Source organism: Scyliorhinus canicula, chromosome 6, assembly GCF_902713615.1.
Source record: "Scyliorhinus canicula chromosome 6, sScyCan1.1, whole genome shotgun sequence".
Taxonomy (NCBI): Eukaryota; Metazoa; Chordata; class Chondrichthyes; order Carcharhiniformes; family Scyliorhinidae; genus Scyliorhinus; species Scyliorhinus canicula.
In genome coordinates this window covers 182,267,496-182,283,878 of record NC_052151.1, presented here as the reverse complement: position 1 = coordinate 182,283,878, position 16,383 = coordinate 182,267,496, and the positions used below count along the sequence as shown (strand labels likewise).

Here is a 16,383-nt window from a genome sequence, read left to right as displayed (position 1 = left end):
TTTGAGGATTTAGCTGCTCCTAGTGCCCATTATTTTTCAGTAGCTCCATGACCACTGGTGGAGGTCCTGTAGTCCTGCATTGTGGTTATACAAACACCAAGTACATCAACAGGTCAATGTCAGGACATGGCTACGACACACCAGTTTCCATTACGTGAAGCTCACATCTGAAGCAGCATAAAGAGCAGCTCCTGCACCCACATAATATGCAAACAGACCATCATCCCAACAGCTCAACTCGAGGGCAGGGCTTGTGACACATCTGATGATTGGGAAAAATCCCTGGCGTCCATCACATAATCTCAGGTTGCTGGGACATTAGCACATCATCCCACAGGGTGTGCTGAAACCCATGGGAGAAATCCAGTGAAGATTCACTCACTTGGACATAACCATAGATGAAAGGTTACAATTTAGGAGAGATACTGGAAGCTGCTTCTGTATTGTTACTAGGGCTGAGTGGGTGAAGAGGTAACCTGACCAACTGCTGTAAGTTTACAATAAATGGTTGAACTGCCTGGTCAGCAACATAGCTTTTTTCCACAAGTTATGCTGACTAGATTGCTTTGACCTTTTCTATCCAGAATCTATCCGCTGTAGCACAGTTGGCTTCTGAATCAGAATGTCACAGGTTCAAGCCCCTGCCAGCACTTGAACACACAATCCAGGCTGACACTTCAGTGGAGTACTTCTCAACCAATATCCCTAAAAACAGATTTCTTGCTCATTAATATACTGTTGTTTTTGGAAGCTGACTGTGTACAATTTGACAGTTGCGTTTCCAACATTGACAACACTTAAAAGTCCTGAGATTGTGAAAAGGCTGCTGCACCTTTGGTTTTTTTCTATTCAAGCGCAGAACAGAGGCAGTGCTGCATTGCGGGATCTATTCAGGGAAAAGCAAACCCAGACTGCCTGTTCAGAGGGAAAGCAAATGATTCCACAGCATTGTTCAAAGATTATGAAGGTTCCCCACCTCCGGGTGTCCCAAAGCGCTTTACAGTCACTTCTGTAGGGTAGTCATCCCTCTCTCACTGACACTCCCACTGACACCATTCGCTCTCAATACCATTGAGCCTTGTTTCCCTCTCAGTGGAGGCGCTGAGGTACTGAAGCTTATGGCAGAGGGGATCAAATGTCAAAATCAGGGTTGTTTACATAAGTACACTTTACATAACCTGGTTACTTCCGCAGTCAATGAAGAACCTCACAGAGTTTGAGACACAGCAGTTAATCACCACCTTGATGGGATGCTCTAACTCTCCTTTTGAAAAGACTGCAGTGCATACACAATGACAGATAAAGATCCTGACAGGACACCTGATAGTCTACATGCAATCTTTAGTGGTATTACTAACCGGCACTTTAGAGCAAGATTGACTGCATTACTGACTCCTTTAGATCATGGGACTTCAGTCCCTTAGGTTACAGGCTCTGCTTTGTACCTATATTAGAGCAACTTGCTGGTGAAAATAATTGAAAAGAGGAAAAAGGAGTAGATAAATTCAGGAAACTCAGCTCCACTTGTCAGTGTTCAACAAATCCATTCATGCTCAGAGGTAGGATTGCAGTCCCACTCTACGGTACCTGGACTCAGTGAAAACCATTGACCAGTGGAACATTGATGCAAGTAACCCAACTCCAGCTCTACAATGTCACACCTAGTCCACCAAAAGGGCAGGACCACCTTCCCCAAATTCAGAACACTTCTATTCTACTTGACATTGCCATGATTTTGTTTTACAGTCTGTTGAATCAACAGCATCAGCTCACTTATATTTGATTCATCATGTTTCTGGACCACCACAGATTGAATTTAGCAACTGTTTACCTCTGCATTTTTCAAGGCCTTCAAAAGATTGCTGACAGTTTCTGGAAAGGAGCTACCCAACATTCGGCCCATCTTCTCGTAAAAGGCTCCGATGCAGGCCACGGCCGTCCTGTCAACACCAAAATCCATTCACTGTTAATTTCATTCTCTCTCTCGCAGGTGTAAAATACGCAAGAGACAGGAGGAGTCCACTCAGTCTTTCCACTGTGTTCAATTAGATTACGGCTGATCAGTACCGTAACTCCATCTATCCAACAATGTTCCAGATGTTTTGATGACCCAATGTCTCAACAGTCTTTTGTGGGGGTGTAAAAATCCAGATTGTGTATGGTGTTTCCTATTTAGCTCTGATTTCAAGGTAATGCCCCCCCCCCAAACATTCTGGATTCTCCTCAGCAGAGGAACCAGTTTATCACTATCAACTGTATAAAATCCTTTAATCATCGTAATATGTCAACTTGATCACATCTTAATTTTCTATATTCTATGGAATATAAGCTTAGTCTATGCAACCTGTCCTCATAATTTAACCTCTTTGACATGGCAACTATGAAACTTAATGTTGTAGGTGAAAATAAAACATTTTCGAAGGGGGCTGAAGAGATACAAAGTTAAGCACAGAACATAAAATAAGAGGGTACATCAAGAAATAGATCTAATTGTGGATACAGGAACATGGAAAGGAAGGAAAAAGCACTGGCTTAAGGAAGGAATGAAAATAAGTTGGAGGTGCACAAAAGGAGTAAAGTTTCAGACAATTGGGAATGAAGAGACAGAAATGCAGAGCAAAACTACAACGGACATCAGAAGAAGGGGCATTTATGCAGGTTGTTTGGAACAAGTGAAGTGTTTGGAGCACACAGAGTAGAGGGAGCCAAAGAAAACATATAGGGTGCAACTTGGGTAACTCTTCAAAAAGTCACGCACTGCTTCTTGGAGTTCGGGCGAAGTGCAAGAAAGCAGCTAGTGGAGGTTAAATTAAAGAAACAAGGACCATATTCAGAGTTAGAAACCACTCCGCTTGCTCCTACTGCAGATTAGTTTCTGTAAGGGAACTGTCATACAGCCCATCAAGTCTGCACCACTCTTTCTCTGCAGGTTAACCTCACCCTTCCTACTCGCTCACCATTAAAAATGTTCTTCTTCAATCAATAATTAGTAATTGAGAATCATTTTAGAGAGAATAAAGTAAATCAAAGCAAATGTGGGTTAACAAATGGAAGCTTGCATAATAATCTCCTGGAATTCCTCTGGTGATGGAATTTTTCAGCATTCTTGTGAGCAAAGCTGAAGCTGAGGGGATGGAGCAGGATCCATCATGGATACAAAATTGGCTAAGGGACAGAAAGCAGAATAGTGGTGAACAGTAGTATACTGTGGTATTCCCTAATTGTCTATGCTCAGGCCATAGAACATAGAACATGACAGCGCAATACAGGCCCTTCGGCCCTCGGTGTTGCGCCGACCTGTGAAACCAATCTAAAGCCCATCTACACTATTCCCTTATCATCCATATATTTATCCAATGACCATTTAAATGCCCTTAATGTTGGCGAGTCCACTACTGTTGCAGGCAGGGCATTCCATGCCCTTACTACTTTGAGTAAAGAACCTACCTCTGACATCTGTCTATATCTATCTCCCCTCAATTTAAAGCTATGTCCCCTCATGCTAGCCATCACCATCCGAGGAAAAAGGCTCTCACTATCCACCCAATCTAATCCTCTGATCATCTTGTATGCCTCAATTAAGTCACCTTTTAACCTTCTTCTCTCTAACGAAAACAGCCTTAAGTCACTCAGCCTTTCCTCATAAAATCTTCCTTCTGTGATATGTTAATAACCTGCATTTGGGTAAACAGGAATAAAGAGTCAGAAATGTAACAGACAATGGGGATAATAAAAATATTGAGGGGGCCACCGGTAAACTGGTGAAATGGTCAGACATATAGGAGATGAAATTTAAATCAGTGAAGTGGTTCTGTCATGGGGAGTTTCCCTTTAAAAAATGTTGTCTTATCACATGGCTTCAGTTATGTCATTGTGTGGGTGGAGCTGGGCTGTGGTTCTGAGTTTTATTTTCACTTTGAGTTTGGATTGGTTTTGAACTGCAAAGGATGAAAGAAGTGTCTCTCTATCTTCATTTTAAAAGCTGTTTTCAGACTACTTTCTAACTTAAAGGAGATAATAGCTTTCTGGAAGGAATTCAAACCTGCTGTTTGGAAAGGGGAACAAGAGTATCAATAAGAAGTCTTGAGTGCCGTGTGCTGGGCCTCACCTTTGAAAAGGGGTTTCTGGTTTTATTTGGATTTTGTTATTGAATTGAAACAGTTAAGGGGGAATTCATTAAGGGCTATACATAGATTACTGTAGCTGTGTGGGCCTTTATGTTGGTAGTCGATAAAGCTTCTTACTGTGTGTGTTTATAAAAATGGTAACTAAATTTGTAGAATAAAGCTTATTTTTTTGATTACAAGTGCCTAAGAACTCTGTTGAATAACATCTGAAAGGCAGGCTCTTGTGCTCATCGTAACCAAAATCAATAAACAGTCAGGTGAACTCCATGATATACTTTGGCATTTTCTAAACCCTGGCCCATAACAGTTCACTTTGGTGGGAAGAATGGAGAGGCAATGTAAATTAAACAGCACAATTTTAACATGGAGCAAGTGCAGAGGACTCTGGGGGTATATGTAGCTTTGAAAGCGGCAGGAGTTGAGGAGGCTGTTAAAAAAGCATAGCGAAGCCTTGACAGAGTACAGAAGCAAGGAGGTTATGCTAAATCTTTTTAAAACATTGGTTACACCTCAGTTGGAGTATTGTGATCAATTTTGGACATTACACTTTGAAGGAGAGCAAGGATTTAGAGAGTATGCTGACGAGATTTACCAGAATGGTACAAGAGCTGAAAACCTTCAGTTACGCTAAGAAACTAGGGTGGCTCTCCCTCGAACAGAGGTTAATGGAAGTTTTGATAAAGAGATTCAAGATCATGACCGGTTTTGATAGGAATAACTAATAAATTGTTCCAGTGGTAGAATGAATGGTAACCAGAAGACACAGATTAAATAAAAGTGATTGTCAAAAAAACTCGTGGCGACATGAGGAGAAAAGGTTATTCAACAAGTTATGATGATCTAGTACGCGCTACTTGGGAGGGTAGTGGGAGCAGAGTCAGCAGAACTTTCAAAATTGAATTAGGTAAGTACTTGAAGAGGAAATGTTCGCAAAGATATAGAAAAAGCAAAGGAGAGTGGGACTAATTGGATATCTAAGTTTTAGCATAGGCACAATGGGCAGAATGGTCTCCTTTTGTGCTGTATCATTCTATGATTCAGTGATTTACACATCACAAAATATTTGACAATCTCGAATAAAGGTTAAAATCTCACAAGATCAGTGTGTAGCACTCGCCAGTCAGAAGAGTCAATGGAGCATATAATCTAGGTTCTCACATCTGTGTGCTACAGCCTGTCTGAGGTGCAGTCATGCAGACGCGAAGCGCACGCACGCACACACGCACGCACACACACACACACACACGCGCATCGTCCCCCCCCACCCCCCGTTAGGTAAAAATTCAGCAGCAATCTATGCAAATAATATTTCAGTGAGTGAGTTGTCAATCTATGAAACAGCAGTTTGCATTAATTCATTGAAATTACATGGAAAACATTATGGAAACAATCAGTAATTTGAGACAGGACATGTAGTAAGTGCATGGTTCCCAAAGTTCTTAACACTGATGGCTTTAATTGCTTCAACGAGGGAAGTGAACACACTGCCAAAATAGGTGGCAAAAATAGGCACAAAAATAAGTGGGAAGGCAAGTGGCGAGGCTGACACAGTTTACAGAAGGATATGAACAGGGGAAGTGAGTGGGCAAAAACGTGGCAGATGGAATATAATGCAGGCAATGTGCACTTAGGTAGGAAGAATAAAGAAGCTGAATATTATTTAAATGGGGAAAGACTGCAGAAAACTGCAGCACAGAGGGATTTGTGGGTTGCGTGCATAAATCACAAAAAGTTAGCAAGTTCAACAGATATTAGGGAAGGCAAAATGGAATGTTGGCCTTTATTTCAAAAGGAACGGAGTATTAAAATAGGGAAGTCTTGCTAAAACTACAAGGCACTAGTTAGACCAAATCTGAAATCCTGTGAATAGTTTTGGTCCCCTTATCTAAGGAAAGATACATTGGCATTGGAGGCAATCCAGAGAAGGTTCACTAGGTTGACCCGACGTATGGAGGGATTTTCCTAAGAGGAGAGGTTGAGTGGGTTGGGCCTGTACTCACTGTAGTTTAGAAGACTGACAGGTGACCTTATTGAGAAATATTTGATTCTTAGCGGGCTTGATAGGGTAGATGCTGAGAGGTTGCTTCCCCTTGTGGGAGCGTCTAGGACCAGAGGGCATAATCTCAGGGTAAGGGGTCGCCCATTTAAGACAGAAATTAGGCAGAATTTCTTCTCTCAGATGCTAGTGAATCTTTACTGCAGAGAGCTGTGGAGGCTAGGTCATTAAGTATTTTAAGGCTGAGATAGCCAGATTTTTAATTAGTAAATGAACCAAGGGTTATGGGAATAAGACAGGAAAGTGGAGTTTAGGATTATATCAGATCAGTCATGATCTCATTGAATGGCGGGCAGAATTGATGGGCTGAATGGCCTATTTCTGCTCCTCCAGATTATGGTTTTCCACAGTTCATGTCTGGATTTGTTGTAGACTAATTGACAGAGCTTGACTATCATGGTTACTCAACAACTATTAACTGTTTAACCATGCAACTATCAGGATGGCAGGAGATGAATAGATGGATCTTGGCCTCCTTTTGACTTGCAATTCTTACATTCTCAAGATACATTATTTGCCAATTTTTCATGAAAAGAATCTCACCACTCACACAGCTAGTGAAGGTTACCCATGGAGGAGACATTTCTTTCATTCATTCTCAGGATGTGGGCATCATGAGCCATTTTCAAACAGGAACTGAAAAGATTTGGAAAAGAGGGCGGCACGGTAGCGCACTGGTTAGCACTACTGCCTCACGGTGCCGAGGACCTGAATTTGATCCCAACCCCGGGTCACTATCCGTGTGGAGTTTGCACATTCTCCCCATGCCTGTGTGGGTTTCACCCCCACAACCCAAAGATGTGCAGGATTGGTTGCACTAAATTGCCCCTTAGTTGGGAAAAAAATTTGGAGAAGCATTAGGGATGCTCCTTCAAAGCGTTAGCCCAGGCATGATGGCTGAATGGCCTCCTGCTGTAATCCTCCATGATTCATGCAAACTGTACCATCGGCTCTTGTACTGACCACCTGCACCATTTAAATTAGCACACGCTCTTCCTCAAATGGTCCCTTAACTTGGACTTACAATTTGGTAGGCAGATAGGAAGTTGTGTCATCCTTACTCCGGACGACATCGTTACATTTATCCAAGGTTTGGAAGACAGTGAAGGTATCCCCGATGCTGTAGAGAGTAGCGAGATTCTTAGCCAGCAGCTTGCGTGTGGGGGGGCCCGAGGAGCTGCTTATCAGCTCAGTAAGTTGTTCTACCAATTTCTTTTGCTTTTCTTTCACATCCACCTGAAGCCATAAATAAAAAAGGCAACACAAATCAGTTGAGACTGATCCTCAATCGGAATTCTACCATATTTCTGGCCTGTTTGGGGGTACTTGGAGCTGTTTTGTTTCACCCTACAACAGGCTGTCACTTCTTATTCTCGCACTGTCAATCAAAGATCTACCTCGGTTCCCTCCTCTTCCTCACTTACATGCTGACCTGTTCTGATATTATTCCGTCAACTTCATATACATACTTGACACCCAACTCTTCTTCTTGAGACCCACCACTGTACTGTCAGATTTCCTGTCCAGCATCAGGTCATAGATGAATCACAACTTTCTCCAGAGGAGGAGGACTGCTGCCATCACTTCTGGCTGCTGTCATTATTTGGCTCCCTTGCTACTGACTCCACCCTCTTCTTGGATGAAGCAGATCATGAAAACCTTGATGTCCCGTGTAACCTACCGCAGAGTCTCAAACCTCTTATCCATCAAGACTACTTTCTTCCACCTGGCTAACATTGGCCATCTCCATTCCTAACCCAGTCTCACTGCTGCTCAAAATCTGGTCCATAGCTGTGATCGTCACCCTTATTATTCCAATGCTATCCTAAATGGCTTCCAATTCTTTCCCCATCCATAAAATCCAACTTGCTCAAAATTCATGTGTCTACTCCCATTCACCCCTGGTCTCTCTCTGACGTACACTGCTCCAAGCTCCTCAACATTTAAAATCTTCACCTCCCACTCTAAGCTCTCTCATTGCCCTCACCCTTGCAGCCCTTCCTTTTTCTTTGGTGCTCTCACTCTAATATTTTGTGCATCCTAATCTTCTATTGATCCACCATCAATAGTCAAGTTTCCAGCCACCATGATCCTACGACAGTATTGCTTCAGCTTAAATCCCAGAAGTTCATTCAACTGGAGTTTGTGCTGGTGGAAGGACATATTTATGTTAGGGGTGACAAGGAGAAGGGGGCATAAAGAAGCCAGTGCATCAACCTCTGTTTAGGAGTATGGTCACATTTTCATTTCCCTGGTACTTTACTTCATATTTTCCTCACAATCTTACTATTCTATATTCTCTTTGAACTTATAGAAAGATATTGTACAGTTGACATTGAGTGTGAACTGCATTTAAAATGTAATCAATTCTTTAACTAGAAATGTGAGATAATCACCATTGGCAATTCTAGGGGGCAGGGATTAGAATCATATAATTTACAGTGCAGAAGGAGGCCATTCGGCCCATCGAGTCTGCACCGGCTCTTGGAAAGAGCACCCTACCCAAGTTCAACACCTCCACCCTATCCCAATAACCCAGTAACCCCACCCAACACTAAGGGCAATTTTGGACACTAAGGGCAATTTATCATGGCCAATCCACCTACCCTGCATATCTTTGGACTGTGGGAGGAAACCGGAGCACCCAGAGGAAACCCACGCACACACGGGGAGGATGTGCAGACTCCGCACAGACAGTGACCCAAGCCGGGAATTGAACCTGGGACCCTGGAGCTGTAAAGCAATTGTGCTAACCACAATGCTACCGTGCTGCTGTACCCTAAAATCTCAAAGGGTCAATCATTTACAATTCACGTTCGTATTTTCACATTACTCAATATACTCCAGCAGTTTTCTGGTTCTAACTGCTCCTTTTCTCATTCTTTGAGAAACTAAACTCTCAAACCCCTGAACGATTCTGGTTTTTACTTACCTTATTAGCAGCCACAAGCACTTTGTCCAAGAACCTTAACCATTCAAAGATAAAGACAGGCCTCTTTGCTTCAGCTATCTGTGCCAGGGCTTCTTCATTTAACAACAAGCTGTGGGCTAGCTCCATCCCACTAGGTTATTTGGACACGTGCCCACAAGTATCCAGAAACAAGCAGACTGAGGATTCAGCCTCTCGTGATGGTTCTCGGGTTAGGATTCAGTCCTGCTGTAAAAAAAAAGTACATTTCATTCAGATAATTTCCATATGGGGTGATAAATTACACACTGCCTAGCCAAAAAGAACAATTAGAAAGTAAGAACACAGTTGCAATGAATGGCCGGTCTAAAAATCATTTGACTGTTATTGTTGCCAGGTTCATAAGGGCATTAAAAAAAATACAAACAATGGGGTTCATTGCTGGAGGAACAGAAGTGAAAAGCAGAGAAGTTATATAGAACTTTGGGGTAGACCAGTGTTTTTCAAACCTTTTTTCGAGTGAACAGAAATGGACGACTATCGCGACCCACGCCACGTTCACAAAAGATTCTCCATAATTACTTCTAAAAATGCCACATTCATTGCTGTCACTTCTGTATCATTGAATGTAAAAATTGTAAATTGAGCTGCTGTTTCACCTTAATCGACAGCTCCAACCCGACACCTTGCTAAAGGGTGTAATTTAGGATTATTTGATTATTTCATTTTTTCACACCCATTTTTAGCATTTGGAAAATTGCGTGCAAGCCCTGGAAAGATTAACAGGCTCAATATTGCACAGTCTTAACAACGTCATGTCCAAGCGTTCAAAACTTAACACAATCTTTGATAGGAAATTAAACTCAAAACTTCAACTTCAGAAACAGGAGTCCTAACTGTTGAACTAAAAAACATCGGACGCCTGTCAGTACCGTTTCCCAGGTAATTATCCAACAGACTGAAAACATGCTTAAAAAAAAGCAATGCTGGCACAGCTCAGCTGACCAATATGCAAAACTTGCAGAATCATCCCATTCCATACATCTGCAACATTTTACCGGCTCCTGTATACATGTGTAGCTTAGTCGCCAGCTAATGCCATCTTTGGCGAATAATTCAAGCGCGATAAAGGTAGATGCTAAACTCATTGCGGTCGAGGAACTGATTCAGCTGATGGGAGTCCATGTAGCCATATAGCAGAGACGGATGCTTGGGGACGAGTGCCTGGGGAGAGGGGGTGATAGCGGCAGGGGAGGAGATGAGAAACAGAGCATCCTTGAAGGACAAGATCCCCAGTGTGGAGAGACAATTCGGGAGTGGAAGAAGTGAACATAGGGTTTGTAGGACTGGAGGAGGCTGTTTGTCCTGGTTAACTGAGAGAATGATAAAAGACGCACAGGTTTGTTAGAACTCAGGAACTAATACCACATAGGGCAGCACGGTGGCCTAGTGGTTAGCCCAGCTGCCTCACGGCACTGAGGTCCCTGGTTCGATCCCGGCTCTGGGTCACTGTCCGTGTGGAGTTTGCACATTCTCCCCGTGTCTGCGTGGGTTTCGCCCCCACAACCCAAAAATGTGCAGAGTAGGTGGATTGGCCACACTAAATTGCCCCCTTAATTGGAAAAAATAATTGGGTAATCTAAATTTAAAAAAAAAAGAACTAATACCACACTGAACTCAAGAAATAATACAGATCCTGACATTGAACACAGCAGGATATGCCAACCAAAGAGTATTTTCCAGGTCTCTGACTGCAAACTGCACTCTGGCCCAGCGAGGCAAGGAAGTCAGCCTCGTGTGGTCATACACTGTACTGCAGTGAGAATTTACCTAAAGAGAAAACGGTAAATAAACATGGTCAGGCGATCTTTGGGGTTAATTTTGATGAACTTTTGACGACCCGTTCTACACCATCCCATGACCCATCCGCGGGAATATCTTTGAAAATTCCTAGGTTAGACTACACTTGGGGAACTATATGCAGTGCTGGTCTACATATTATAAAAAGGATATTGAGGGACTGGAGTAGGTGCAAATAAAGTTCACTACAATTATCCCATCACTAAGAGATGATAACTATCAGGAGAGATTGAACTGGCCGGGACTCATTTTGTTTTCCAGAAATGACTATTGGGTGACCTGAGAGAAACACTTTAGCTTATGAAGTGGGCTTGATAACTAGACATAAAGATGTTTCCACTTGTGAAGAAATACAAAATTAGAAGTCATAAAGAAAAAAGTAGTTGCGAATAAATCCAATGAGGAATTCAGGAACGACTCCTTCACCCAGAGTGGTTACGAGTATGAAATTCCCCACCACATATAGTAGGTGAGGCAAATAACAGATATACTTATTGGGATGTGCGAGGCTTAGTCTCATCCAATTTAAGGTGCTGCACCGGGCCCACATGTCCGGGACTAGGATGAGTAGGTTCTTCGGGGGTGCGGACAGGTGCACCAGATGTTCGGGGAGTCCTGCGAACCACGCCCATATGTTCTGGGCATGCCCAGCACTGGAAGAATTCTGGAAGGGGGTGGCGAGGACGGTGTCGAGGGTGGTTGGATCCAGGGTCAAACTAGGGTGGGGACTCGCGATTTTTGGAGTTGCGGTAGAGCCGGGAGTGCAGGAGGCGAAAGAGGCCGGTGTCCTGGCCTTTGCGTCCCTAGTAGCCCGTCGAAGGATTCTGTTACAATGGAAGGATGCAAGGCCCCCAAGTGTGGAGACCTGGAACAGTGACATGGCTGGATTTATAAAATTGGAAAAGGTCAAATTTGCCCTGAGAGGATCAATACAAGGGTTCTATAAACGATGGCAGCCTTTTCTGGACTTCCTGGCTCAGAGATAGGTAACTGGGTCAATAGCAGCAGCAACCCGAGGAGGGGAGGGGGGGGGGGGTGCATTATTGTAGTGTTTATTCTGTAACTTTATAGTGTGTTAATTTGCGTTGTTGTTAAAATGCTGGGTTGTTCATGGGGATGGGGCGAATGTATATGATTGTTAATATTATTGTTATTTTCGGTATTTTACTAAGGTGCGTCAATGTTGTATAAAATCAAAATTTCTCAATAAAAATTATTTTAAAAAAAAGATATACTTATTGGGAAGCTACACAAGTACATAAGGGAGAAAGAAATAATATTATACTGAACTAATAGAGTGAGATGAAGAGGGTGGGAGGAGGCTTGGTTGAAGAATAAACATTGGGATTGACAATATGGGCTGAATGGCCTGCTTGTGTGCTGTTTCTTCTATGGAAATCAACCATTTAAAAATGCTTCCTGTTCAAAAGAAAAAACAGCTGTCATTCACAACGAAGTTCGTAAAACTGCTTTCCAGGATCCTGAGATTTGAAGGCAGAATCAGGGTGGATAGACACCTGGTAGGAGAGTCCAGAACAAGGGGGCATAACCGTAACATTAGAGCCAGGTGATTCAGGGTGACAGCATTTCCTCACACTAATAGTCCAACTTTACCCCCAAAAAACCTGCTGAGGTTGGGGGGATCAACTGAAAATGCCAATGCTGAGGTCGATAGATTTTGTTGGGTAAGGGCATTGAGGGTTACAGAACCGAGGTAGATAGATGGAGTTAAGATACAGATGTGACTCCTGTCCTCTTTTCCTACATCTAAGGACATGGTTTTGTGCTCAACCCGAATAGTTCATTACTGGAGAGAGAAATATTTCAATAATTTGCTCACACTGCTGTATCACCAAAAGGCACTTTGAATAACAATGAAATAAACACAAATAGTGCTGGAAAAACTTAGCAGGTTTGGCAGCATCTGTGGAAAGAGAAACAGAGTTAACGTTTCGACTCGAGTCATAACTCTGTTTCTCTCTCCACAGACGCTGCCAGACTATGGGCGACTCGGTAGCACAGTGGTTAACACTGGTGCTTCACAGCTCCAGAATCCCATTTACGATTCCGGGCTTGGGTAACTGCCTGTGCGGAGTCTGCACGGTCTCCCCGTGTCTGCGTGGGTTCCTCCGGGTGCTCTGGTTTCCTCCCACAAGTCCCGAAAGACGTGCCGTTAGGTAATTCTGAATTCTCCCAGTGTACTCGAACAGGCGTCAGAATGTGGCGACTAGGGGCTTTTCACAGTAACTTCATTGCAGTGTTAATGTAAGCCTACTTGTGACAATTAAGATTATTATATAATTATTATAACATGCTGAGTTTTTCTAGGCTTTCTGTTCTTATTTCAGATCTCCAGCATCTGCAGTTTTATCAAATAACAATGGTTCAGGGAGGGGTAAATATTGCCTAGATGGATACCTACTCCTCAATATCTAGTCACTTCTGCCAGAAATAATCATGTATGAACAGGTTTCACAGCAAAGACATTTCACTACACCTCATGATCCAGCAACAATGCTCCAAGGAAACATGCTATACTGATGATGAGAATGCACTATTCGCACTCTCGCCCAATTTGCAAGCTGTTTGAATCCATAGAATGAATCTGCACCGACCTTCCGAAGAGAACCCTACCTATCCCTCGCCATCACATAATCCTATCTAACCTGCACATCTTTGGACACCAAGGGCCAATCCATCTTCTCTTTGAGAATTGTGCCCTGACCATTATTTTTCTTTCAGCCAATGTCACGAAAACTGGCATTCTGGCATTGTTGTTTGTGGGAGCTAGCTATGCTCAAATTAACTGCTGCATTTCCTACAGTGGTGGCTATGCTTACAAACTGAGTTAATTGGTTGTGAAATGCTCCTAGGTGGCGAGGTCGTGAAAAACAATTTATTATTGCAGATCCTTTTGAAATCAGGAGATGGCTGGCTTCCTGTCAAATAATTACAAAGCATTTACAACACAGAAGTAGGCATTCGGCCTAACAGACGCCACGGCATACAAAACTTCACAGGACTAATATGATCAAGCGAATAAACTACAGGGTCATAAGCAGCTATGCCAGTGCACCAATCAAAAAGGCAACAACTTCCCTTCCTGCAGCACAAAATAAAGACTAAATGCCAACAATGCAGGAAATCAGAGACATAATCCGAGGGTAAGGGGGGGATGAGCAAGGAATGATAGGAAAAGAGACAAGTGTGGACTGGCAAGGAGGGCACGGGAGGAGAGACTAGCAAGGGGGCAGGAGGAGAGACTGGCAAGGGGGGACAGGAGAGGCTGACAAGGGGGGGGGGTACAGGAGAGGCTGACAAGGGGGAAGCAGAAGAGGTTGGCAAAGGGAGGCAGGAGGAGAGACCGGCAAGGGTGTGGGAGAAGAGATTGGCAAAGGGAGGGCAGGTTGAGGTACTGGCAAGGGGGGCATGAGGAGAGATGCTGGGGATGGGCAAGCTGAGGGTGGCAGGGGGACTGGGAATATGGGGGTGGCAGAGAGACTGGCAAGTTGGGGATGGCAGGAGGCTGGGTAAGCTGAGGCTGGCAGTGGGTCTGGCAAACTGGGGGTGGCAGGGGTACAGGTCAGCTGGGGATGACAGGGGGCTGGCAAGCTGGGGATGGCAGGGGGACTGGCAAGTTGGGGGTGGCAGGGAGACTGGCAAGTTGGGGGTGGCATGGGGGCTGGCAATTTGGGGGTGGCAGGGGGACTGGCAAGCTGGGGTGGCAGGGGGACTGGCAAGCTGGGGTGGCAGGGGGACTGGCAAGCGGGGGTGGCAGGGGGACTGGCAAGCTGGGGTGGCAGGGGGACTGGCAAGCTGGGGTGGCAGGGGGACTGGCAAGCTGGGGTGGCAGGTGGACTAGCAAGCTGGGGTGGCAGGGGGCTGGCAAGCTGGGGTGGCAGGGGGGCTGGCAAGCTGGGGGTGGCAGTGGGACTGGCAAGCTGGGGTGGCAGGGCACTGGCAAGCTGGGGTGGCAGGGGGACTGGCAAGCTGGGGTGGCAGGTGGACTAGCAAGCTGGGGTGGCAGGTGGACTAACAAGCTGGGGTGGCAGGGGGCTGGCAAGCTGGGGTGGCAGGAGGGCTGGCAAGCTGGGGGTGGCAGTGGGACTGGCAAGCTGGGGGTGGCAGTGGGACTGGCAAGCTGGGGGTGGCAGGGGGACTGGCAAGCTGGGGGTGGCAGGGGGACTGGCAAGCTGGGGTGGCAGGGCACTGGCAAGCTGGGGTGGCAGAGGGACTGGCAAGCTGGGGGTGGCCGGCAGCTGGCAAGCTGGGGTGGCGGGGGGACTGGCAAGCTGGGGTGGCAGAGGGACTGGCAAGCTGGGGGTGGCAGGGGGACTGGCAAGCTGGGGTGGCGGGGGGACTGGCAAGCTGGGGGTGGCAGAGGGACTGGCAAGCTGGGGGTGGCCGGCAGCTGGCAAGCTGGGGTGGCGGGGGGACTGGCAAGCTGGGGGTGGTGACAACAGGCAGGGGATGGGCACAGAGTTAGACAGGAGGCAGAGACGAGGGGGGTGAACCCACTTCCCCCTCACCCACTGATGTGCATAGTTCCCAGGTTGCAGATAGGCCGCTGGACATCCCGGCTGTCTGGCCCGGGACAGGGCGGTGTGAGGCCCACAATCCCGGGACCGCGCCGTCTCCGCCTGCGGCCCTGCTACTCACCCGCTCGGCCTGGCAGCGGCGAACGGCTTCACCCCGGCCGCAGGTAAGGAATCGGCTACTCACTCAGTCACTCTGAGACCCCTCTCCACCCCTCACTCACTCAGAGCAGAGCCGACATCAACGGGGCCCGTCACCGCCTCACAGCCCCTCCCCCACCTGCGCAACGGGCATGCGCGCGCCAATGCTAACCCCGAGCGTGCGCGGCAGCCCCCCCCCCCCCGAGCGTGCGCGTCTTCCCCCGAGCGTGCGCGGCATCCCCCCGCCCGAGCATGCGCGTCTTCCCCCGAGCGTGCGCGTCTTCCCCCGAGCGTGCGCGTCGTCACCCCCACCCCCCCGAGCGTACGCGTCTTTCCTCCGAGCGTGCGCGTCTCCCCCGAGCGTGCGCGTCTTCCCCGAGCGTGCGCGACGTCACCCCCACCCCCCCCCAGCGTGCGTCGCGTCGCCCCCCCCCGGTGTGTGCGCGGCGTGGTCCCCCGAGCGTGCGCGCCGTCTCCCCCCCCCCCCCGTGCGCGTCTTTCCTCCGAGCTTGCGCGTCTCCCCCCGAGCGTGCGCGTCTTTCCTCCGAGCGTGCGCGTCTCCCCTCGAGCGTGCACGTCTTCCCCGAGCGCGCGCGCCCCCGAGCGTGCGCGACGTCACCCCCACCCCCCCAGCGTGCGTCGCGTCGCCCCCCCCCCCCGTGCGTGCGCGGCGTGGTCCCCCGAGCGTGCCCCCCGTCGCCCCCCCCCCCCCCCGAGCGTGCGCTGCGTCCCCCTGTCCCCCCCCGCGCGTGCGCG

At 46.7% G+C, this 16,383-nt stretch overlaps 1 protein-coding gene across 6 annotated transcripts in view; it reads right to left on the bottom strand.

Moving 5' to 3' along the window:
* Positions 1-15,779, bottom strand: part of heatr5b (HEAT repeat containing 5B) — a 97,775-nt gene extending 81,996 nt beyond the window's left edge. Inside the window, exons 1-4 of one of the 6 annotated variants that reach the window (XM_038800583.1) lie at positions 15,611-15,779; positions 9,116-9,340; positions 7,208-7,419; positions 1,832-1,940 (exon numbers count right to left, since the gene is read on the bottom strand). In XM_038800583.1, coding sequence (XP_038656511.1) covers positions 1,832-1,940; positions 7,208-7,419; positions 9,116-9,241 — 447 coding nt within the window. In that variant the 5' untranslated portion in view covers positions 9,242-9,340; positions 15,611-15,779. Of the gene's footprint in view, positions 1-1,831; positions 1,941-7,207; positions 7,420-9,115; positions 9,341-15,480; positions 15,573-15,610 lie in introns of those variants that run through there. The other 5 variants (XM_038800582.1, XM_038800579.1, XM_038800578.1 and 2 more) reach the window with 5 other exon arrangements.
* Positions 15,780-16,383: the final 604 nt, after the last annotated feature.